Source organism: Egretta garzetta, unplaced genomic scaffold (genome assembly GCF_000687185.1).
Source record: "Egretta garzetta isolate BGI_Z169 unplaced genomic scaffold, ASM68718v1 scaffold283, whole genome shotgun sequence".
Taxonomy (NCBI): Eukaryota; Metazoa; Chordata; class Aves; order Pelecaniformes; family Ardeidae; genus Egretta; species Egretta garzetta.
Window position 1 is genome coordinate 718,829 of NW_009259043.1, and position 26,091 is coordinate 744,919.

Sequence of the window (26,091 nt, forward strand, 5' to 3'; positions counted from 1 at the left end):
GAGCAAAAAAGACAGTTCTCGAGGGTGTGGTTATCATGAGATAATTGCTACCCTGAGGGATTTGAAACACTTGGGTGCATTTCATACCTTGTAGCTGTCCAAGGATGAGATTTTCACACGAAGGCTCCACCCCACCGTATTTTATTTTTTATTGCATAAATCAGTCTGTGTGCTTAGGGATCGTTTATCATTTCCCTAATATTCACCAGGGTACAAACAGTACTGTTCTAGTTCCATTCAGCCTCCTTATTTCTCCCTCTTTCTCCTGCTCAAAAAAAAAAAAATGTTGGCAAGATGCTAAAATTATATAATGGCAGTTCTGTATTTAATGCAGAAATTGTACATTATCCTAAAAACCCTTCACCCTTGAGGACTCTTTGTACTTCTGAGAACATGATATATGGCTGAACAGTGCACTTAGCAACATGACTTCATTTAAATCTTTCAGTTTCTGAGAAAGAGATTACTGCCTAGAACCTAACCGGTATTAAAAGTACATATTTTCAGATGCAACTGCAGTTAACATCAGCTTAAACATGTGTGTGGAGAGAGCGCCCTTGCAACATGAGAGGTGTTAAAATCTATAGGAGTGGAAAGTGAAACAGTTGCTGAGATTTTGTTTTTATGCCAAAACTTTTTAATTTTTTACCGATTATAGAATTCTTCGTAACATTGACTGCTTACATTTCTCAGCCTTCCCAGCACAGCTGCTTTGGTATATGTAGAGATGCAGGATCAAAAATTAACTAATGTTTCCAAGTTCCCACATGATACTTTTGCAATTTCCTCTGCTTCTCTGGCTAAGAGGCAGCAGCAGTGTGCTTCTCCCCGTATGCTTGCGGTTCCTTGACAGAACTTCTTGTATCCCAGGTGAGGATGCTCAGAGCCCCAAAGCAGCTTGGGGTCAGCACTCTGGAAATTAACTAAAACTCCTACTGCAGCCGCCAAACACGGTGTTCTTAGCTTATGGCAGCGTTGTGTGCAAGCGTGGATCTCAACTTGCGGTATTTTTTCATCCAGCCGTACTTCACAGCTATTCATCGTGCCTCCCTCATGGACAATCACCGCTCATAATGACCTGTGCAGCAGGACTGTCTCCGTGGCGTGTAGAAGTTCTAAAGATTCCCCCTTTTTGTATGTGCCTTTGCGAGCAAGTTAGTATTATAACCTCTTCTTTGGCTTAATACAGTGTGATAAAACTTGTAGGCTGATCGACAAGCTCTGGAAACACAATTTCCTCAGTTTCAATTAAATTCTTGTGAATACTGCTTGCTTGGAAGGACATGGGAACTGAGCGTGCTGTGTTACCGCGGCTTGCAGGCATGTAGAGCAAAGCGTGTTTGGAAGGGAAGGCAGGTTGAAAAACTCCTGAGATAGATTTACATGTTTCCTTCCACATTTATCTCTCTCTGAGATAAATGCACCCTGTTGGCATGTGCTTATGATCCTGCCATTTCTTGACTGAGATATCTGTGAGTCATTCAGAAAAGAAAAAGCATGATTGAAAAGTGCTAATTGAAATAAAATATTTGCATACAATAGAGACTTGGCATCTGCCTGAGCTATACATCTTTTTAAAACTAAAACGCAGCCATACACAGTTTTACAGGCTTCACCTTATTTGTGGAATTTGGTGTTCCCACTGATCGTGTCCAATGATTTGTTCACTGCATTTTGGCAACTTGGTCTTGGCTTCCACACTGCTTTTCCAACATGCCTCATCCTGAGGCTGCAAAATGCACTTTGAAAGCTGATGGAGCTTTTTATATGCCAGTCGAGTCTTACTCAGAGCTGCTCTGAGGGGGGGATTAACTGGCACGTTGAATGCCACGCTCTAGCATCGACAAAGAGGAGCAGTGTCTTGTAGGTGTCAGTATGGTCTCTTGTCACTTCTAGCACTGCAAGGGTCAAAAATTTCAGTGTTGTCTTAGGGTGCATTCAGGTCCTGGACTAAAGTAATATAGTATTTGTTCGTGGGGATGTGAGGGGAAACTCCCAAACTTGTTGGGTTTATGTGATTAATTGACTACCACATCCCTATTGCCTGAATGGTTTGCCTTAATGTTCAAGTGACAGGCAGCTATTATTCCTAGTCCTTTTCTCTGTGTCAGAATCCAAGAGGTAGGTGAAAAACAGGGCTGAGGTTAGTGTTGCAGGTTACAGCACACAAATTAATTGCAATGTTCTGCTCTGATTTATGATCACTGTGCCTCATGAGTGCCAAAGCTGCCTTTTAAAATTAATGCCTATACATTATTTTCTAAGAATTGTAGTGGAGAGGCCTTAGTAGTCAATAATAAATATAAGAATAGAGTAAAGGCAAAGGGGATGCCAGCAGAAAATGTAACAGACTGATTTACTTTCGGAGAGTATCATCCTGCTTGTTCAGAAAAGGGAAAAATAATAAAAAGGTTTAACCAGCGGGTCTCATCCCTTTAAGCTCTCTGCCCCTTGGCCTTTTCCTCCTTAACCCCACATACCTGTCGAGCCACATGGCTTTTTTTCTGATTCATCCCACAGGTTTCTTTCTAGCTAGCCACCCACATCCTTCTGAGGCAGATGAGTTGATTAAGTAGAACATTTTATGAGGGAGATCGCCTTTGAGTTCAGGGTGCTCACTGTCACATAGAAAACATCCATGTTCACCCCAACAGGGTGCAACTGGAGAAGGTGTAAGGCTCGGGATTTCTTAAGTATTGTAACCACGCTAAAATCTGAGTGCTCGTGGTGGTGGTGATAATAGTGTATTCCACTCCTGTAGCTTCCTACACAGGATGAAGAATTATCACAGTCCACTTTGAGGTATGTAATTATTGCTATCCTCATCTTGCCTGAAATGGAAAGTTAAAATTAGGTGTTACTACCGTGAGTTTACAGAAAGCTGTTTCTACAGGTTTGTTACATCATTCCCAACAAAGCCATTATCAGCTATTGTATTTGTGGATGCTAATAATACTCTGATTTTAAAATTAATCATATGTAGTGCCTGTACATGCACCACAGGTGAAGGTATTATTGCTAATCTACTAGGGTTCACACACTTTAGCATTTCAAGGCGGGGTGGGTTTTTTTGGTTTGTTGGTTGTAATTTTAATAAATTTAAAGGATTCAGTGGTTTTCTTTCAGGGCAAGCACAAACCTCAGACTATTGTATTCATTTAAAGAATGTTTTTAAATGTCAGCTGTTCTCAAGAACAAATGAAAGGAAAAGAATGCTGCTGGTCTTGTGGAGGAAAAAAAAGATTGATGTTGGAACTCTGCTTTTTTTTAAGATTTTGGAGTGAAATTTCACAGATGATGACCCTATGCATTGGGAGAAAAGGCGATTATTTGCCCTGTTAAAAAAAGAAAACTGAAAAAGAACCCTGGTGACTTATTTCTTCATGTGCTGTTGTATGTTTATTCCTTTTCCCAGTTGTTCCTGCTGGAGTACTGGAGCAGGAACTGGGAAGGTGGCGACTGTGGGAGCCTGTCTTTTGTCAGTACATACATATCCATCCAAGCTTGCCCTATGCAATTAGCCATCCCAATTTAATTCTTAATGCATATGCAGTAAAAATGAACAAAAGCCTCCGAAATTAATTACATAGAAGTCTGAGGTATGCTGAATACAGTCTAGCTAAAAAGGAGTTGGTGTAGTTTTTGGTTGCTTTATGGCAAACCAGAAACTAGAACTAGGTCTGTGGAGGTGTACTAATCACTTTTAGTGGTGAATTAGGGGAAAAGTTGGACTTAGAGGAGAGTGAGTGGACCAGGAATAATTCTGAAATGATGGCATTTGTTTAGAAGATGTGAGTTTATAGTACTTTTCTCTAAGGGTGGTATCTTTGTGAAGAACATTACTTCAGTATTTTAAGAATAAAGTGAGAGCATGAAGGGGGGCAGATGTTGTTTGCCTGCTAAGATGAAGCATTTTGCATCTCCTTTGCCACACTGATGCAGGTGTTGGACTCTGAGCAGTGCAGCCCCCCAGGTACTTCAGAGCAGAGGATATTCCCGAGATAGTTGTGCCCAAGACAAGAAGTCGTGGGGTTTTTTTCTGTGTGTGTATGCACATGCTTAGGTGTTTCCTCCAAACTTCATGTTCTCATTTGTCTCCCTGAAGTCCTACCTGTTTTGGAAGCTCAGCCACAACCGAAGCACCGCACTGTAACAAGCTGCAATGTGTGGTCAGAGCTGAGGTACCTGTCCACTCTCAGGCTGTGATGAATGAAGTGATTTGATTTTTAGAGTAGCTGACAGTAAAAGAGAGCTAAGATAAATCACTTTATCTTGCATTTGCTGTGGTTTAAGAGTGCTTCCAGATAGTGTCACCTCAGCTCCATAGAGAACTAGTAACTTGCAGTGGCTTGGCTGTGTCTGCTCCCTCAGCTTTCCAATTGAATGGCTGAGTCAGGCGTATTTATGGGCAGTCTGTCTAACTGGGTTTATGGTCCTATTAATAAGTAATACCTGCACATTGATTTAATTAATTTTTTTCTTGCAATATCCCTGTGAAATAGGGAAGATCCTTCAACCCCCACTTAGCTGGTAGGAAGGAGATAGCAATTCTTCTTGTTGGGCGGAGGAGAAAATGCTTTTAATTTTAGGAAACAAAAAATTACAGAGACTACCATAGAGTAAGCGGTAAAAGCTTTTGTTAAATGTTATAGAAAGCAGGTTTTTTATGAAGTATGTGTCATATCTCTATAGATGCTTCTTTCAGAATGTTGCAGTTTGGTCAGAATGACTTATAGGACTTAACCAGCTGTCAGTGTTTTTTCTCATCTTTTTATCATGACAGCTGCGCTACATCAGTTACTAGGTGGATATAGCACAGAAAGCCAAACCCAAAATAATGACAAATATTAACTTGGAGAAGTGGTCAGACAATTATCAGTAGACAATGTGTGGGGAGGGGGAAAAAAGTAGCAAAAATTTATTTTTGTTAAAAAAGTTTACAAATTTTAGCAAGTTTTAAATTTGTACTTGCTTGAATTCGAAAAATTTGAGAAATTTTTCAACAAAGGTTCTGCATTTGCTCAGTAGATTTTATTTCCAGATTAAATACCGTTAAGGAAAAAAGACCCTAGTTCACATTCAAATCTGTCAAAAATCCATATAGAAAATATTTTTTTAAGTTTATTTCCTTGTGGAGGGAGGAGCATTTTTGGTACTTCAGGGGTACCTGAGAGACAGTTGTTTGAACTGAAACAATGGGATTTGGCATGAGGAATTGCAGCCTGGGAAGTAATCTTCTCAACTGATAAATAATAAATGCTTAAAAAGATATAATTTTTCTCTGGTTGAAAAAGCAAGGCTTCTGGCAGGGCCCATAAACCTGGGGAGATGTTACCTTATGCCGTCAGTAGGAGTTACAAGAGAGTCAGACAAAGTAGTCATTTGCAAAGCATTGGGGTAATTCTAGCTTCTAGGCAACACGGGAGTTGTATCAACATTTGGGAGGGTCCACTGTGTTAAGACATGTTTGCAGCCTTGTTGGCTAGGAAGGCAACGAGAGGAGAGACTGTTGTCAACAAAGCTGTGTCATAGTGGATTCTTGCTTTAATTCAGTATCTATCTTGCCATCCATTGAAAGTCTATGAAAATCATAAAGCAGATAGGCAGTGAAGGTTTGTGGCTTTTGGGGGGGTTGTCTCTTTTTTTTTTTTTTTTTTTTCTTTCTTTTTGCTTGTGATGATGTTTTTATCCCTTCTATGCAGAGCATCTTTCTATGTGTTCTGAATGCACCAAGGAAACAAGGATGAAAGTTTTTTAAAAAAGCATCAGAAGTAAAAATGTAGATATTAACACTATAACTTAGTTGTTGTGTTAGAATTTTAAATAACCTGTGTGTTTTAAATTCATTTCTTTGTATGTGAAAGTGAGTAAAAATGGTGCTATTTCTTTCAAAGTGACTGCATTCCCTGCATGCATTTTATTCATAGCTCTCTATTCCCCTGGTACGTATAAAGCAAAATGAATTGGCTATCTTTTTACATCTCCCTTTGAATGTTCTCTAGTGACTCTGCAAGTTGCCCCTTTTTGTCTTTCTACTAAATAGCATTTAAAGCTTCTGGCACAGCTGGACTTCAGTGTGTAAGAAAGCTTTTAGGGTATTACAGTGTCACTAGCCACTGAAGCTACAAAACTTGAAACATTGAAACCCATCCTGGCTTTGCTGCATGTGCCTTGCACTTAAAAACTTGAGTGAATATGTAAATTGTTGAAACTATCCCCAAACAAAATCATGCTGAAAAGGAATAAAGAATCAATGCTTCTTTTTTAAAAAGTTTCTTTTCTAATTGCTGTAATTTGAAACTAAAGACTTTGAACAGTGGGTTGGAGATTGTTCTGCAAGATAAATCCCCTTACATCACATAACCCTGACAACTCCCCTGTTCCATCAAATTAATAACAAATGGATGAGAAGATAAACAAAACTAATGGGGAGGTTACATTTTTGTGACAAAGGTTTATGGCCATACTGAATCTCATGTTCTGTGATATCCCTCCTCCTTCTCCTCCTCCGCTTTGGTATTTTTTTACTATCAGATCTGAGCATTCCTCTATCTGAAGCTCTTCTGTGGAGGACATATGATGAATAGCAAGTTGGACTATGTGCCTCCAAAAAGTTGCTGGGAACAGCTCTCCACTCCCCCAGTAGAAATCACTGATTTTCTACAAGACCAGGCCTCATTCTTGCGCATTGTACACCCACTGTCTACTCATGGGATGGTGCTATGTGTCTGAACATTGAAACGCACTGCTGTAATCCCATCTCCACGTCTTCTTAAAATTGTGCAATAGTTTAGTTTGGGAGCAATCTCTGAATGTCATCTGGACCAGCTCTTTCTGTAAAGCAGGGCCAGCTTACCAGGTGGCTTTAGGGCTATTTCTGGTTGAGTTTTGAGTATCTCCAAGGGTGGAGATGCCACAGCCTCTTTGCACAACCTGTTTCGGTATTAGACTACCCATGTTGTGCACTTTATTTTCCTACTATCTAGTTGTAATTTTTCATGTTTCAAGTCATGTCCATTGTCTTTTGACCTGTATCGGGGCAACTAGATGACCTCTAGAGCCCCCTTCCAACCAAAAACATTCTATGATTCTATGAACTCTCTTTTAATCCAGTCTGTTAAATTCTCTTAATCCACTAGATTAGCTAGTGAATAAGCAAAAGAATAAGTAAATTACAAATTACCCCTATTTGGAGATCTGTTCCAAAACACACCTCTCAGTCAATAGTCAATGGCCGAAACAACTGTACAGGATGCAGGAGACTGTTTTATTAAAATGGTGAATGGCTATTCCAATTTAAGGATTGAGGCATCACCATTTTGAAAATAATCGGCAACTGGTGGTTCTTCTATGCCTCTTAACCAGGCAGGCATATACCAGTGGGCTGCTTTAGAGGCAAAGGTGAATATGGTGACCTCATGAGCTGGATTTACAACCACACCTGCGGTTTGCCAGGGAGGAGTCACTTTTTAAAGAAATTGAATCATGAATCCAACTATCAACCCCTACTAGTCTGATAAATATAAAGCTTTAACTACTCAGGGAGTATTTATCCATGCTTATTCTCTACTTTGGGTTGATTTTTTTTTCTCTTTTTTCCCCCCAACAAAAAGCAAGTAGTAGTTTTTACTCATAAGAGGGGGAAAGGGAAACCTGTTTTAATAATGTCAAGCTATTTCTCTTTTAAGTTCATTTCAGAGAGTTTGCATCAAGAAGGTGAAATTAATCAGGAGAGCTATAAGGAAAACTTACCCAAGCCAAACTATGAGAAGTTGCCATATGAACACGCACTGTGGAGTACGTTAGGGGGCCTCTTGCCCCTAATCCTTGAGTATTTCGGCTGCACAAAGAAAGTTGCTGCCCCTTAGGGAAGACTCTGCTGCAGGGTAGTTCAACTGAAAGATAGGTGGGAACTTCAGGCAGCCTAGCAGCACTCTTATTGTATCTTGTGGGGGCAATAGCAGTATAACTTAGCTCTTCATGAGCTTTTTAGAGCTCATAGAGTTGAAAGGTAATAGCCGCTTTTGGATCCTGCAGCGCCTGACCCTTGGGGATGTAGTGAAAGGTGATGCATGGTTTCGCTGCTGTTGTTATCCTGGGTAATTTTTTCAGACTTCAAGTACACTTTTGTTGTGAGGCTTCTGCTCCATCCCACCCCTTTCTTCCCCACATGCATTTCCCAGATCTCAGTATACTTGGAGAAATGAATAGGGAGGAGCCAATGAACTCAGCTCTGCTTCACCCCTCATTTGTGCTGCTTTTGAGGGTTCAAAGGAATGTGTGTGTGTTTGGGGCAATGAATGGGTTTACATTCATGCTCATCTTTCTTGTGTGTAAGGAAAACTGCTTTGGGGTTACTTGTATAAGATTGAGCTGGTCCCTGAAGCACAGTCTGTTGTGGTTTATGGCAAGTTATAGAATGTGAAGATCATGAAAGATCATTTAAAACCCCTAAACAGCAAATAGGTTATTTTTGCACTTCGGTTTTGGTTTTCACACTTGGAGGTGAAGGTGAAATACTGGCCCACTGATGTCAAAACCAAACTTCTAACCACTTCAAGGTGTCTCCCTTGTCACTCAGTCTTCAGTCCATAGTGTGATAGAGCCACAGTGGAACTCAGCCACTGGGACCTCACCGTCAGCCCTGGCAGAGGCACACATCCTTTTATCAGCTGCACTGCTTATTTCTTTGCAGCACGAGTCACTTGAAAAATCCAAGTTATCGAAGCTCTCTTACTGCCGCTATATTGTTAATGGCTTGGGTTAACATGAGTTTTAGGAAAAAACGTTGACTTCTGCTTCCACTTATAAAACTTTTTCCTTGCTAATTCTCTGCTTATAATCATGTTGTCAAATTACTCTAATTTTATACAGATCACTTTATTTTTTTCTGTTTTATTAATGAGAGAACAGGGAAAGAAATAGGAAAGAAGATAAATCTACAAAAGGCATATTCCTTTTATCTGGAATTTCAGTCATTATTTTTTCAGTCAATTTCTATTTAGCTAAGAAGATTAATAAGGCTTTAAGATATCAAGGATGTTGCTTAATAATAAGCAGTTCAGAGCTATTGAATTGGTTATTTGTCTGTATAACAAAAAATATATAGTTGTTTGGGGGATTTTTGGTATCTTTCAATTACTACTTTCATTGGGTGAGAGGGCAATGAGTTAAGTGTCCCTTATGAGTTAAAGGGTTGGGGGGAAGAGGAATTGTCATATGCTCCTAGATTACCTGACATTTTTGTAGATGTTCCTCTCCATCTCCTTGACACCGCCCAGCTCCCCCCAAATTCTTCCAATTTCCTAAAATCCCTAGGATTTTTTTTTCCAGAGTGTTAGGACTTTGTAGGAATGCTTGGCCTATAGTCTGTATTAGATTTAGCAACTGGAATGTTATGCTTTACATGCCTGTTCCTAGGGGTTGAGTAGTTTGCTTACTGAGATGATATAAGTGATCCCAGTGGTTTTTATTGGCAGTAGAAGGCACACTGAATATTTAAAGCAAACAGGACTGATTTTAAAGAATACAAAAAAGTAACTGCTGTGAAACTTGTGAGACTTGAAACATTTCTGAGCAGTTTTTCTGCTTTGTGATTTGCTTCTCAGGTGTAAACCTTTCTTAATGCTTAGAGAGACCTGATACCTATCTTCTACTCGGATAAATCTAAAGAATCTACTGTAAGTTTTTTTCAAGAAAGCAAAGATGCTTGTTTTAATGTTATAGTTAGGTTAGCCACCTTTGCTTTTACAGTGAAAGAATAATAATTTACATTTATATTATCCTATTTTCTCCTGGGGCTTCACATAAGCTTCTGTCTTATAACACCAGCTTTCCAGAAATCCCATCTTCTGAAACTGAGAAGGCTGTAAGAAGGAGATGAAATTTCAAATGGTTATTTATATTCCTTAGGTAGAGCACTGAAGCATATTCTGCTAGCACAGGCTGCTTCTGGTTGAAAGCTAATAGTTAATATGATTGCAGCCCGTCTGTTAGATTGTTCCAAATGACAAAACAGAGATGAAATATCTCACAGAGCCAAACCTGTGCATGTGCTAAATTGATACTTATTTTCAGAACGTCACCACTGTTGACAACACATTGGTCAGAAGCACGTCTTATTAAGTCTGCAGGGCTTGTATGTAGTACTCATAGACATGATAGGAATACATTCTTGTGGATGGTAAGACCCATATGTTTTCATTTAGATAGTTTTCAGTAAGCTTTTAAATCTTGTTAAAGACCTTGCTAAGCTTGGTTTTGAATGATCAGTTGGGAAACATCATATTTAAAACATTGCTCTATTAAATTTAGATCTCTTGTAGAGATTGAATCTGGTGATTGTAAAGAAAGAAAGAAATGGAGTGGGAAAACAAGAGTTCAAATTCAAAAGGTAGAAACCATTTCACAAAACTCATTGTAATATTTGGAGCAACGTGAAAGAAGAGACATAATGTGGTTCAGTGTACTTGTACTGTGTCCTGTGATTCCAGGAATGTTATAACTAATGAAAATATGCTTTTCTCAATAAAATTCTCATCCTATGGGTAAGCCCTGCCCAAGAATGTATTTGAAATGTACTATATATGTGAATTCAGCAGTGAAGATAGTATGTAGAATTCCCATGTACGTAAGGAGTCGGATTCAGTTCTAGCATTCTTTGAGGCAATTCTGCAAGGTGTTCAGGACCCGAAAACCTGGAGCTGAAGTACTTTTGACCAAGGTTTTAAGTTTATCCTTATCGTTCTATCCAATTCTAATGGCACACTGTTATCACTATCGAATGGAATAGACAGACACATCTTGAGCATATACATTCACAATATCTCCAGAGATCAACAATGACAAATGCAAAAGCACGGTGTCCCCATTATACATGGGAAGGGAGTGCCAAGGTCACTCAGGCTAACATATTCCAAGTAGACAATTTTGGGTTTGTTGGTATGTCATGCTTTCCCTTTGTCACAGTCTGCCCAAAGAGGGCAAAGAAATATTGGATCCATGCCTTCAATACTCTTTGAGAAAAGTTTCAGGTTCAAAGTTTCTGCCAGGCAAAGCTTCTTTTCCCTACTCCAGTCGTTACAAAATCTCCTGGTGTTGTCTTCAAAAAAAGTTGTTAGTTGCATGGCTTGCTTTACACACTTGACAGTAACTGATAGGTTTGGATTTTTGAGGTTGGAATGGAGCATCTATCTTAGGTAGCTAAATTAAAAAATTAGTGTGTATATAGTTTCTCCAAAGCATGACCAAGAACATCTCCATGAGGCTTTCTGCTCTGACTCACCACTGTCTTGGTTGGCGTACAGGGGGATGAGCTTCCTAATTCAGGCACTTAAGATAGTTGTCATAAATGAGGCTGTTTGAAAACTCTCATCTGTAGGTACTACCTAAGCTCTTTTTTTCCACTGGATAAATGTTTAATCTCTCAGAAAGTGTGGATTACTTTTAGCCTTCATACACCTGCCTTTACAATCAGTTCCATGAAGTTTTTACTCTCTCAGGTAGTCCCACTGAGTTCAGTGCACCAGGGAAGATTATTTTGATGAGTAACATCTATTGAATATGATCCTGTTTGGTTTCTGTAACTCAGACCATGGTCTTTTTTTGTGTTGTGCATGCATGTCAGTTCTCTTGCACATCCCGCTTAATGATGTACCTGCATTTTTTTAATTTTTTTTTTTTTAACTCCAGTCTTCCTGCTGGTCTTTCACAAAATAACATGTCTAAAGAGAGGGAAATAATGTAGTAATAGCTGAGCACCTTTTCCTGCTCTGCCCTGCTTCATTTGTAACTACTTAATCAATCCAGCATTTTATAAAACTCTTTTACATTGTTAAATTTTAATTAGAATCAAATTAGTATCCAGTGTGCATTTATCTGCATTTGCCGTATTACTGCCCCTACACTGCACAGGGTGTCTTAACAGTCTAGCATTTATGGTGTTGGAGGTTTTAGTGGATAAAAACATTTTTATTTTCACGAATGCCATTCTAGTCTAACCTGCACTCCAAAATTGAATTAGTTTAGTGGTCTGAGTCCTGTCCCTGGTGAACAATAGTCCGCATTACAAAACCACCAAACAGGCACAAAGCTGGTGGTTTCTGCTCGGGGACACTCAGACCCGGCCAGCGTGGAGGCACAATTACCTCACACCCCAGGGAGTGTTTTTTCTAGGTGAAGATTGAGGTCATTCGTAAGGCAATAGGGAAAAGCAGCTCTTGTGAAACTGGTCTCTTCATCAGCCAGGGAGAGCCATTCCCAGTGCTGCTGCCGCAGGCTCATTGCTCGCTCTGGTCAAGCAGTTTTATAATCTGGGATCTCTGATTTAAGACCACCTCAGTTACATGTGCTTACGTTTACTTTGTAGTAGAATATGTAAGCAAAGATTTGCATTTTGGGGTGATGTTTTAGTAGATGTTTTAGGTTATTTGTTGGAAACAATACCTTAATGTCGGTAAATGCCTGGTTCTGCTCCAATTAGTAGGTGTTTTGCCTTTCGTTAGAGAGCTGGGGTATTACTGTGAATATGTGAAGGTGCTAGCCGTATGGTAAATATACTAATTTATGTTCATTAGTGCATTGTTGACTGTATCACCTACTCATTAAGATGTTTTCCCAAGAGTTACTCTGACAGCAAGCTGAGAGACCTTAAGTGGCTGTCATCTTTGCACCAAATGGATTAAAAGAAAAAAATGCTCAGCACTTCTCAGTAGATCAGTGCTCAATTTCAACTGGGTCATACCAGGTTAACAAGCCAAAATATCAGGTTTCTTTTTTTTTTTTTCTTTTGGTTAAAGAAAAAAAAAAGTAAAGTTTGTTTTCATTCATACCATTAGCTATTTCAGATCAAAACCGTGTGAGAACATTTTTATTTTGGAGCACAGTAACACAATTTAGATTATTTCATACCTTTAATAAAATAGCTGTAAGTGCAAATTCAAATTAATCTGATTATTTTTATTTCATCTGCTGTGTAAATAAGCCTTAAAGCTCTCATGATTACTGAATAGGGAAAGTGGCTTAACAGGAGAAATGAATACAGGCCTATCTATCCGAATCTGCAGAGAGCCTGAAAAAATACCTGGTGACGGATTTTCCACTGATTTCACTGTGATAGCTCAGCTTGTCTGGCTATAGTCATTTACCCCCTATTCCATCAGTACTTGCCCCATCACTGAAGAGTAATGAAGGGGGGAATCACAGATTTGTACTGTCTGAGTTTGGTAGTGTCTCTACAAACCTCTAGCCTAGATGATATAAAGACACTGTGACATTGCCACCACTCTAGAGTAATTCCTGAAAGTCAGTCATCAGTCAGGAGGGACATAGGTAGAGTAATTCTGCCTTGCACCAGGGCGATGGAGGAGGTTGCTCTAAAGGTCCATTCCCCTTTTCTTTTTTATAACATTGGCAGTATAAAGAGGGAACATTTTTTTGAAAACTGGCATACAGAAACAAAATCCCTGGGTTGGAGAGAGGATGTAGGAGGGATGTGCCTCTGGGATGGGCGCCGGTGGGAAAAAATTCTTCAGACTCCATGAGCTCGGCCAGCACATCCAACCAACCAGCCTGTACCCACCAAACAAGAAGAGCGAGCTCCCCTCTGAGCGTTTTCTCTCCTGCCTGCAGATTGGGTTGGTCACAACACATCACTGACCTTCAGATTACTTTTTCCAGTTTTTATTTTTCTTCTGTAACTGCAAGGAATAGAATTAATATGTTTTTGTAACACTCTGGAAGCTTAGATTTAAGCATTGTCTTGTGGGCTATGCCACAATCAAGCTCATAATGAAAATAACTGCAAACTACTGGAGCCCAGCAGCTGGCATGAGTTTATTATGATACTTTGAAGGATATGTCAGCTGGAGAAGATGTCAGGTTTCTTTTGGATACATCCACCCTTTGCTCTCCCACTTCATCATACCCTTAACCTCTGTGCAAAAGCCACAGCTTTGGTACGCCTTAGTCAAGTGGGGTTGGGAGTCTCACTTGATATACACTTCTAGTCTTCTCTCCATTTTTACGTGTGTTTAAATTGCAAAACTTTGGACCTTGTTTAAAGTTGGTGAATTTATTTAAGACATGTTTATGCTGTCATGCTGTCTGTCTAACCCAATATTTTTTAAGAAATACATTTTGGACCATTTTAACCAAAATCAAGTGTGTCAAAGATATTAAGCCCAAGTGAATATTGTGAAAATTGGCAGCTGTGAGATGAGAGAGAGCCTGATAATGCTCCCACTGTGGGGAAGCTTACCCCTTACTTCACATGGGAAAATAATCCTGAGAGAGACATCAGGGAACGCCAGTCTTGGTTCTGCTATTTATGGAACTACTTGTTTATTCTTAGAAATCCTTTGAGGGTACTTTTGTAAACTGAGCATCTACTCTGTACAAAAGTGTCTAGATGGTCTGTGACAAATGATGTATTATTTTGTTTGGTTGTACATGATCAATGCATGTTCTGGTTCCCCTAGTAAAATTGATGGGTTTTTTATTTCTTTCTCTCCCCAAGATTTCCTTTGACCTAGCAGAATATACTGCTGACGTTGATGGGGTTGGCACTTTACGGCTCCTCGATGCTATTAAGACCTGTGGCCTTATCAACTCTGTGAAGTTCTACCAAGCCTCTACCAGTGAACTTTTTGGGAAAGTGCAAGAAATCCCGCAAAAGGAGACCACCCCTTTTTACCCAAGATCACCTTACGGTGAGGATCGCTGGTGGTGTGTGTGTGTAGTGTCTGTCTGTCTGTTCACCACGCTCATGTCTCAATGCTGAAGTCATCTGGGTGTGAGATTAGAATGACGATAGAGCTAAAGTGACTAGACATGTCGAGAGGCATACCTTTATGAATTACTATATAAAAAGTATTTGCTGCCATTGCCTGGGGGTTGGAAATTAGCATCTCACTTCACAAGACCGTGTTCATTCAACTCAGAGGTAGAGAGCTCTTGGGGGGGGGGGGGAAGGGGGGAAGGGTGGCTCTTCCTTCACAAAGGGTTGTGAGATACCACTGGTGTGATAAGGGTTCATAGTTCTTGTTGCCTAAATGAAGAACTCCCAAGAGCTCACTTCTTCCTTCATGAACGCGCATGAAATTTGAAACACTTATTAAAGCAATGTGCATGGAGGACTTTGGTGATAAAGTTTCAAATCAATTTGGGTGTTAAGGCACCAGATTTTTGCTTTTATTTCTCCAAAGTAATTTTTTTTTGTTAGCAGAGGTCACCACAGTGGCATATTTCACACGCTCTGGCTGTGTTAATTATATTGTAAAAGAAAAAGTGCTACGCTTGAGTGTGCATAAGAAAACAAGTGAGAAAGCGCCCTAATGCTTCCTGGCCAGTTCAGGGGCTGCGCAGAAAAGGAGTATTTTCCTGTTCAGCTGCTGTTTATTGGGCTGGATATTCTTTCCATACGAAATGTGACACATATAAGGAATGAATCAAATTCCAATGCACTCCGCAGTTGAAATGTGGACTTCACCCTGCGTGTGAGAGAGATGTGTATGTGTGTCTGCCTGATCTGTGTTCAAGCAGAGTGGGTATATGTAATGCTTTCCAATTATTTTTGTAGGGGCAGCAAAGCTGTATGCCTACTGGATTGTGGTGAACTTCAGAGAGGCCTACAATCTCTTTGCTGTGAATGGCATCCTCTTCAATCACGAAAGCCCCAGGAGAGGTTAGAAAATCCATGTGAAACTGTTCCCAACTTTGCATACATCTGATGGGAAAAATGAAACAATGCATCCACAGGTTTCATTTAAACTTGCCAAAATTCTGTAGGGAGGGTGTCAGGACTCGTAGCCTGGTCACGGAGTTCAATGCAGCCCTCCTGGAAGTCTTGGAGCCTGAAGAACAGCAGCTTTCCCTTTAAGCATTGTATTCTACTTTGTAGCCCTCTGACACTGAAGGGAGGCTTGTGAATCTGATTTTGTGTATCCGTGCTCTCGAGAAACGGCAATAGCGTCGTAACATCTCTGGGGTTTCTCTCCCTCTTGATAATAAGTTAAGGCTAAAATGTTAAAGTGACACATTAAAATACAGGTTTTCTAAACTTTAAGGTGGGCAACTGCATAAGAGTTGCAACTTCAGGTGTGACTTGTACTCAAGATTTTTATTTGCGTATAAATGTCAAATTAAGAGGCAGAAGTAATAGACCCTCTAAATTCATAAGACTAACGAGTACATCCTGGTATATTTTGAAGAATTTGTGGATTATGGCCCGTACCTTCTGACAAGATGGCTTTTAACACATGGCTTTAAAATGCCTTTCTGTTTAATCCTTAATAGCAATGCAGCTTAAATTCCACTTAATCATCCCTTTTCCTCTTGCAGTACTTTATGAACAATTAATATTGGTGTTTAGGTTGAGTAAGAGTCCACAGTTGATTAAAAGTCTCTTATACGATGACATTTCTCCTCTGCCCTTAAAGTACTGTGACTGTAGAAAATGCTCTAAAATTAAACTTTAAATTAATGCAGAAAACTGGATTCTCAGTGAAGAAGCCTTTTATTGTGGTCTGTTTCTAAATGAAAAATAAATTCAAGTTTTACAGGAATGCAATTATATAAATTATAGCCTGGCACAAAATATAATAATTTTAATCATACTTACAAATATAAAATAGACCATAATTGCAACTCTGCTTAAAAAAAAAAAAAAAAAAAAAAGGCAAGAAAAAAGGTTGGTGTCAATAGGATTTAAATATTGATTTCAGTCTTTGGGAGTCACAGCTGCAAAACCTCACTGGGTAGGCAGCATTTACAGTAAGTGGTACTTCACGTACTTGGTGGTAGAAGTTGGCGCATCACTTTGCTGGAGCAGATGACAGTACAATTTCAAAATTAAAAGAGAATCAAATTCCCTAGCTTGTTTCATTTAGAAGCCCTAACACTTTGCTTTCTTTTAAACAGTTCACTGCGATATATTCACGGTGCACTGTAAACTGATGTCCAAATTGCTCTGAGTTATCATTACACAATTAAAACATTCAGACCAATGTAAAGAATGAGGGAATATAAAATGACAGATATTAGCTTGGCATGATTTCTGGTAACAGTAAGGAGCTACAAGATGAGATGGAAGTTATAGGAACACATTTACCGTTTGTGCTGCTTCTGCCATTCTGAAGGAGGAAAACTTCAGTGCTTGTTGCTGTTTTGATCCCTCTGACATTTGTTCCAGCTTTGACACTGCTGCAGTGGAGCTTGCAATCCGAAGTCGCTTTTCAACACATTTAATGTCCCTGTGGAGAACCCAAGTCTGTGCTTTGAAGCCTCAGGCTGTATTTTGGGTTGTGTGTATGTGCTGGGTACAGTTTTAAGCCCCTTATGCCACAAATGGGAGTCTTTTCTTAGAAATGGTTTTGGTTGGCTCCATTTGCTTTAGTGGGTGTACACGCCATGAAAGCAACTGTAACCACAGCTCAGTGCCATTTGCTTAGTGTTTTTATGGGAGAAAGTCTGAAAATTTGTACAGAGAAGAGAAGGGAAGAAAAGCAGTTTTGAGGTTGTTCCTTAATAGCCATACGTTACCTTCCTGATGATTTTGAAGACTGCAAAGGCACTTTGGAAGGAAAGGAGAATTTAACTGGGATTTCTAATTCCTAATACAGAGATGGTAATGTACACGGAAGTTTTAAAATGCCTTATGGTTTGACTTTTTTTTTTTTTTATTCTACCTATTTCAGAGACTGGGAATACTTAAATAAATCAATACATATTTTATTCTAATATTACATACCATTATTCCAGTTGGTTTAGTGTTACACTGAATTGATTGAATACAACATCCCATTGATGGTGATACAGAGTGCATCTTGTCCAGACAAAACATAGGGCCCAGGAATCAGTGGAGAGCAGGAGGTTGTGGCAGCGCCACTTACTGAAGTGCAGAGTTGATCTGTCCCTGTGGACAGTGCATATTTTCCTCCCCTAATTGAAGTGTTAATCATACTTGTGAAAATTTCTGTAAGATTTCTGCAGTGACTGTATTTATAGGGAAAGGCTGTGAAGAGACAAATCCTAGTGTTTCTTGTAGACAGGGGACCATGAGGTATGTTACACTGTGAGGATGAACAGAATGCATTTTTGGTATCTGGCAGCCTGCGTTGTGGACTGCAATCAAATAGAGAAGCATTGGTATTCACTGAAGAACCAGTACTCGTGGTGAAGGATGAGGAATTGCAGTTGTCTGCCAAGGGGCTGTTGGCAGCTGGTCACTGAGGCTGAACTGGACAGACAATTGTAAAAAGTTTGCTTCGTGATCTCTCTTCAGACAGTGTTCAGATATTGTGCTGCTGGGGCAGCGATACACGAGCCTGGTGAAAATGAGAACTGCCTAATCTCAAGAGCTGCTTCCCTGAGAAAGGAATTTAGGAATATACACCTCTTGTTTCAGAATACCAGCACTTGTCCTTAGCCTTCCAACTTGGAAAGGAGCACCAGTAGTTAATCTCATGTAGCCTGTAAAATAATAGGGAAGTCTACACAGAGTTCATAAGGGTAGAGAGTGCTTAAGTCTAATACGAGAGGTTTCCTATTTCTCGTAATTACTAAGGCTTGAGAGAAGTGCTGGCTTTGAGAAACTCATTTGGTTTTCTACTTTTATCTTGCTCTATAAGAGAAAGACCGTAACAGGAGCAGTTCTTAAGATGTGACACCATACTGCAAATCTGAACACTTAAGTCTGCTGTGTGAGCTTGCTTTTAAGTCTGATGTTTCATGTTATGACAGCCACAGTGACATTAAAAAAACCACCGGTGATAAATTCTAGGTTGGTTGAACCCACTGTCTGAGCCTTATATCTTAATTTGGGAATAGTATAGCATTATTAAATTGCACAAATTCCTGGGTCCGTACTCAAGAGATACTTGTGTATGTACCAACAGAGAATATCGAAAATCTCGTATGGAGTAAAATGAGTGGCTATGTCAGACTAATCTTAATAAAATATACATCCACTTTGAGCCTTTCTGTAGTACTTTCTATTTTTTTTCTTTATATTATACGTACTGCCTTTAATTTCTTAGTCACTTTTATAGTTTTATAAGATGAAAAAGTCACTTTTTGACCAGTACATGCTTTTCAGCTCACATAAATCAACACAGCTGCACTGAAGTGAATAAGGTCAGGTTGATTTATGCCAGCTGAGAGTCTGGCATAGTACTTCCAGCAATGGTCTGGTAATGTAAGATAAGCGTAATTTGCTTGCATTGGGGAAAAGACCTGTATTAGCAGTGCACCTTGCTAAAGCTGATTTCTTCAGTTACGTTAATTGATTTTATCCAGGTATAGCTCAAGTGTTTCCTGATTTATGGCAATGCCAAAGGACAATGGGATCTTCCATTTCTGAAGCTTATTTATTGTCTAAATATGACAATAGCTGAAAAGCCAAATGCTCTCTACAGTGGTAGTATACTACAAGGTGGCCTCTGTTTCCAAAAATGAACAAACAAACAAAAAAAAACCTAAAAAACTTCCCAGGATGTTGCATCTTTTCTTTTTTTTCCCCAAGAAAACATTGTGGGATACCCAACAGGAGAAGTGGTGGCCACCAAGTTGCTGGTGGTGGTTGAATGTGGCTCCCAGTATTGCCAGTGTGGAAATGTCTGCCCTATAGCAATATTGGAAAGGTATTTCTGTTCAGTGAGATGACGGTTTTGACAGTGGAAGAGTGAGGCAATTAGCAAGTCTAGTTTTCAGGAAAGCTGGGGCTCGATCCAAGCCTTTTTTACACCCTTGGAAAAATTCCTGTTCTTTTGTTGGGCTCTGGATCTCACTAATACTGTCTTTTCTGAGTGAGAAATCAAACTACTTGTTGACAGTGTCATTTGTTTCTTCCCAGACAAGCCCTTACTTTTTTCCTCCTCAGTTTCTGTGTAAGAAGTTTTCTCAGGTTTACAAGATGTGCCTTTGGATGTCTGAGATAACTTTCTGATTTGGTTAACCACTTCATTGCTTGCCTCATCTGATCTTTATCTGCCAAGATGTACAAACATGTACAGCATGTTTCCTGACACAATGAAACAGAAGTTTTGTTTGGTTTTTGTTGCGCCTTTTTTTTTTTTTTCCCTAAGTGATAAATACTTTGCCTCCACACATGACATCATTGTGTAGATCATTCAGTAGGGAATTTTTGTTTGTCTGATACCAACCCTGGTAAAGCAGTTGTCATCAGACCATTGCTGTATAGCCAGAGGGAAGGGATACAACTGCTCATTTCTGTGATCTCTTTCAGCCAGGGAGGAAATGGCTAGGTATTAGATTGCAGGCTGAATGTTGTCAAAGTTCATGTAGTAAGATTAAAATGAAAAGAAATCATGATTTAAAGAGAATGGGGAGTGTTTTTTGCTTTTATTGTGCATCTGGATCCCAGGTTTGACAGGGGGAAGGGGATAAGAGGTTCCTCTACTCACTGTAAATATGTATCTTTTGAATTTATGCTTTTTGTTGTTACCTTTTTTTAATAAGCTTTCAGTCTCCCTTTTGCCTCTATTTCATAGAGAAGGCAGAAGCAGGTGGTGACATCTGCTACCGACTTTCACAAGAAATCCCTACAATCCCTACAGTAACAGCTGCTCTTCTGCATCTCCTATAAAGAGATGTAGGCAACATCTGCCAAATTTCCCTTCATCATTTCTTTGGTTGAGGAGACGAATTGCTAGACTCCTCATGCACTTTCTGTGCAAGAGGAGCCTGGTCAACCTAGTACCATTGGAAATACTAAGGGCTTTTGGTGCTGCTCTTCCTGTAAGTTTAGGCCTGTAAAAGACATAAGTGAGTAACATTGTCAGCGCAGAGCTATGCCTCTTTCATTCAATACTAAATTTCCCAACCCACGAGTAGCTCCGAATAGCAAAAGTCAGCAGAGTGTTGCTTGTGTCTTGCTGATTCCTTGCTGGATGAGAAGTGGGCAGGCTGGCCAGTATCATCAGGGATCGTCTGCCTAGCATATTGCAAGCTTGATGGCAAGGTCCCATGGCCAATGTAAAAGGAGTTACTCAGACAGTTGTGTATTATAGAGCAGCCAAGATCATTTCATGCTTTTTAGTTTGCATGTTTCAACAGAGAAAGCATGCAGTGTCCTGAAGACATGCATTCTTACTGGCTTTTTCTCCCTGCTGTGAGATTGATCCTGCTAAGTGATCCATGCAGGTGTTTTCTTATCTACACATGCAGTCAAACATCAGTGAGGATAAACATGGGCATTAGGGTCTTCTTGTACAGATGGATTTGCAGTAATATTGACTGTAATAACAGAGAATTGCCAGGTATGCCTCTCTGCTATTTAGTACCTAAGTACATGTATTTTTCCCTTGAAAAAGATCTGATGTTACAAAATAAGTGAACTCAGTCAATTCTGCTGTTGTTGAACCTGATATTGGCTAATTAGTACTGATCAGAGCACATCACAATATAGAGAGATTTTTGTCTAATTTTTATGTTGCTAATAAGTCATCTTAAAATTCTAGTGTTACTTTCCTAGTGCTAGCCAATACTAATATATGAAGGCAGGGCAATCACGCTAAAATATGAGTATGCTTCCCCCCTGTGAGCTCAGACTTCTGAAATAAGCACTGAAGGCTGGGGACATTTCTGTGTGCTCTTGGCTTTGGGCATCCAAGCAGTCCAGGCCAGTGCCATGGAACTTGTCATGTATGGGAGCGAAACAATCATTAGGTACATGAACTGAATCAGGATATAAAAAGATATTTTTCTCAAGTGAGTCACTGATGAAGGAAGAGGCTGTATTGAACAGTCTAATTACTGAAATCTTTTTGATTTGGTCTTCATAACAATAGTTTGTGGGAATCCTTACCATCTCTTAATTTTTTTCTTTTCAATCTTGAAGTAGCCCTGGTTCTGTATTTATCTATCTGATGCACTTTTCTGGGGTCTATTGCCAGTTTATCTAAGTAGTTATGGATATAGCTCATACAAAAACTAAGTATTTTCTTGCCTGTGGGTTTAGATTTTTGGAACAGCTGTATTCACAACCCAGATCTCTCCTTGAGCAAATTATTATCTTATCAGATGCATCTTTTTGTCGTTAAATCATGTGCGCCCTTGTGGCTTATACTGTGTTGAGAAGAAAGTAGATTACAGTTTTTGCTGTTTTCCATGATTGATTTCAATTTTTTTTTTATTAAAAAAAGAAAAAAAGCAGAGCATCCACACAATTTACAATATAGCAAAACTACTAAATTTAGAAAACCTTATCATGTAATTCTTAACATCTCTCAACTTCTATTAGCAGATATCAGTGTTACCTTGTTAAACTTGTAATTTGCAGACTTTTTTCTCTAATGAAATATCAGCCCAAAGCTTTGAAATGTTATGGAAAATATGGAAGTCAGCAATGGGAAATGGACTGGTCAGAGCATGTATCTCACCTGCAGTGTTCTTATGGCTTTGTTAATGCACAAACTTTTAGCAAGGTTTTTAGAAAATAAAGTGGTTTAGGTTCCTAGTTCCCTATTTTTTTTCCCTTTTGTTACATTTATTTATCCCTGGGCAAAACACAACGGAAAATGTGACCCTTCTGCTCTTTTTGCATATGTATAAATGAGAACATGGACTGAAATGCAGGCAAGAATTGGGGGGTTTATATTTTGCCTTTTACAAACTAGTTTAAAGTGAATGTGGAGTTTGCAGAATGTCAGAGGAACAGAACTGCCATAGTGGTTTCATCTAGAAGTCCATTTAACTCAAGTTACCCCATTGCCCTTACTGGAGGATTAGGAGAGAGTATAGGAGGTGGTGAGATTAAGATACTGAGATACATCTCAGACCCCAGTGCCTGATGGGTAAGAGACAACGCAAGAAAGATGCGCCCCAGTCCGCTGCTCCCCCAGACCCAGGCTCTGTTGGAATTCAGTCCAAGCTGCTGCACGTGAGATCCTTTCTGAAGGAAACCGCTTTAGCAGGGAAATAACGCATCCTTTGAATGCAACGGTTAAGTCAGAGCTCAAGTGTACCCAGAGTCTAGAACAAGAGAGCATACTGCACGTTACAGTTTGCCCAGTTGTGGAGACTCAGCCACAGTCAACGACTTCTGTAGTTCTTGGTTTTGTCACCCAGGCGGTCTTTTCTTGCAGTTGCATCTCCACGATTACATCATTCTGTTGTGATTCACTAGGATTTCTTCCTGCATTTTCCCCTCAAATTTAAATAATGTCATTGTCTTTCTGAAATAGTCAGGGGCAAGAAAGGAGAAAAAAATCACACAAAGAGCAAAAGTCACATCATTATTGCAAGAGGTATGTTGCATAAATGAGTCTATCTTAACATCGTTGATACTCTGTAAGTAATGAATGTTTAGTATTATATTCATTGTTATTGTACTAATTATTTCCTAAACTTCCAAAGACCTGTATTGGAATGGGCTGCCCAGGGAAGTGGCTGAGTCCCCATCCCTGGAAGTATTTAAAAGATGGGTAGACGAGGTGCTTGGGGGCATGGTTTAGTGGTGGGATGGCAGGGTTAAGTTAACAGTTGGGCTTGATGTTCTTAAAGGTCTCTTCCAACCTAAATGCTTCTATGATTGTTTGCATGAATTCTCTCTAATATATACATTTCTTGTGCAATGTATTAGTGTAATTCTGCTTTGCCTACTTCCTAGTATGTAACCCAGTGTCAGTGATGTCAGTGTTCCCCTGGGAGTATGAAGTAACGACCATTAGAAATTGCTTACAGCTCATCTTCAGAGTGCTGAGTATCACTGCAGAGCTGCTACTAATACGTGAGACTCTGTAGGCCTTATTCTACAACATTCACATTTTGGGCATCATCTACCAGGTGCAGAAACTTGAAAGCAGGTTCATACGCTCAGCTTGTACATATGCGGTGACTGCCACACTTACCAGGCACATCTTAGTATCCGAAACATTTTCTCAGCAGTGTGCATCCTGTTTTCCTTAAAATAGCTCTCCCAAAAGTGGACGTTTCCCTGTCATTCGAACTGTACTTACTTTGCCTTGCATAAATTAAAAAACTATTTTAAACGTAGATGCATTAAAAGTGCATAATGTTTGAGAAAGTTATTTGAAATTAACCCACTCAGTCATTTAAAATACGGAAAACTGAACAAGAGACTCTCATTCACAATAAAACAGTTCCACCATTAGTAGTTCAAAAAACACTGCAGAAGGAAATGTCAACTGATTATTCCTCAATAAAGTCTTCAGGATTCATTAAAAACAAATAAATGAGAAATGCAGTGTAATCAGGTGTCACTTCTGATAAGATTCATCATATGGGGGTTTTTATAGCAGTGTCATAGGAAGGTAAGCTACTTTATCTGAGGTCAGAGAGAAGGTTAGTGCATTTGGTCGGAACTTTGAAAGTTCCCAGAAAGGTGTGTTTAAAAATACAAAGCAAAACCACACAGACAAACACTGCATGTATAGGTAGTTTGATTCCAGACCATTACATGCTTTATGTACCTTTTGGGGGTACATGAAAGCTTTCTGTCTATAAACATAACCTGTGTCACTTTGAAATGGATGAAAATCTCATTGAAATAGATGAAAATCTCAATGGCTGGACATACTGCTGACTTGTGTCAGCCAAGTATTTTTTCAGCAGATTTTAACCTCTGTTACAAGGACATATAGCAGTACATACGATCAGTTGTATATGTTTCCCACACTTCTGATATGTGGACACCTTGCCAACTATGCTAAAATACTTCCTTTTCAAGGATTTGTCTTTCAGAGACACTTAAAATTTAATTATATGTTCTACTTAATTCTTAGGCACCAATTGGTAAGTGAAAGCTATGTCCAGAAGCATGACTGTTCTCAAACAGTTTACAAGTTTTTATGGTAATTAAACCTGATACCACATGCTATTTAGATGTTGCAATACTAGTTGCATATTCTGATCTGTATTGTATCTCACTGCTATAGAATGATAGCTGTTAAAACAAAAGAGTTGTGGGTCTCTGCTCCAGGTTTCCCATGAAACCCTTCAGGGGTGCTCTTTGGTATGGGAAAACAAATTAACACCAAGCCAACAGAGAGAATACAGTATCATGTCTTCTCTACTTTCTATTAATTTTTGCCCTGGAACATGTGAGTTTGAGAACCAGTGCTATAGAAAAGCTGCAGGAAAAAATGCTGATGGACTTTTATTTTTGATGGCAAGAGCTTGATTTCATGACATTAGATGGGAAGAGATTTACAAGCAGTAAAAGAATTGCCCAGCAAAGCAATGCAGACCTCCAATTTACATTCATTTTTTTTTCTAATTTATATTAAAGACCTTACATTATGAGAGATTTAAGGTGTTTATTCATTGCATCAATATCTATCAATAGATGGATTGAGGATATTTGCCAGGAACATTAAATTAAAATCCTACAGTAATCCCATCTAGGCAGTGTGAATTGGGAAAATTCAGAGCTCATTTTGGATTTTAAAACAAATCCAGGTGACCTGAGAAAAACATCAGTAACACACTGAAACATCTTGCTTTGCGTTTCTTTTTAAATTGTTTTTGAAACAGTTGCATTCAAGTTATAAACCTTCTTTGTGCTTTCTTGCTGACACCTTTCTCTTTTCAGCCCCACCTCATGCCCATATTCTGAGTCACTGGTAGGCCTGTGTGCATCTATTAGGGATCCTTCAGTTGCCTGGAATGCTATGTGCTCTCACTCACACCGAGTAGTTATTTGCTGCAGACTGTAACAAAAATTAAAAAAAAAAAAAAAAAAGACAAGATCTTTTATTACCCTCATTGCACTTCTTCAAGATAAATGGAGACACTGTGCACCTTCAAAGATCAGGAACAGCCCTTAAGCTTCCCGGGTTTTATATAATTCTTGAAAATGGAGTAAATTGAAAATTATTGCTGGTCTGCAGCGCTTTGTTGGTTAGAGATGGTACCAGTGATATGCTTCATTTTAAGCATTTATGCTGAAGTGCCATTGAATCTTGAGCAAAGCCAATCCTGTGACCATAGCAGGCATTTGAGTTTGCAAATACTCTTTTTTTTCCATGCTGTTTGCTTGCATAAATATTTGCATGCATCTTTCACTGAAAATCAGGCCAGTAATTGCTAATTTTAACATGTGTTTTTCAGCAG

At 39.3% G+C, this 26,091-nt stretch overlaps 1 protein-coding gene across 1 annotated transcript in view; it reads left to right on the top strand.

Annotated features, from left to right (window-relative positions):
- The window catches only part of GMDS (GDP-mannose 4,6-dehydratase), a 449,485-nt gene that overhangs the window by 177,878 nt on the left and 245,516 nt on the right, over window positions 1-26,091 (top strand). The window contains exons 5-6 of the mRNA XM_035890581.1: window positions 14,516-14,708; window positions 15,578-15,682. Of these exons, the coding sequence (XP_035746474.1) occupies window positions 14,516-14,708; window positions 15,578-15,682 (298 nt within the window). The remainder of the gene's footprint in view (window positions 1-14,515; window positions 14,709-15,577; window positions 15,683-26,091) is intronic.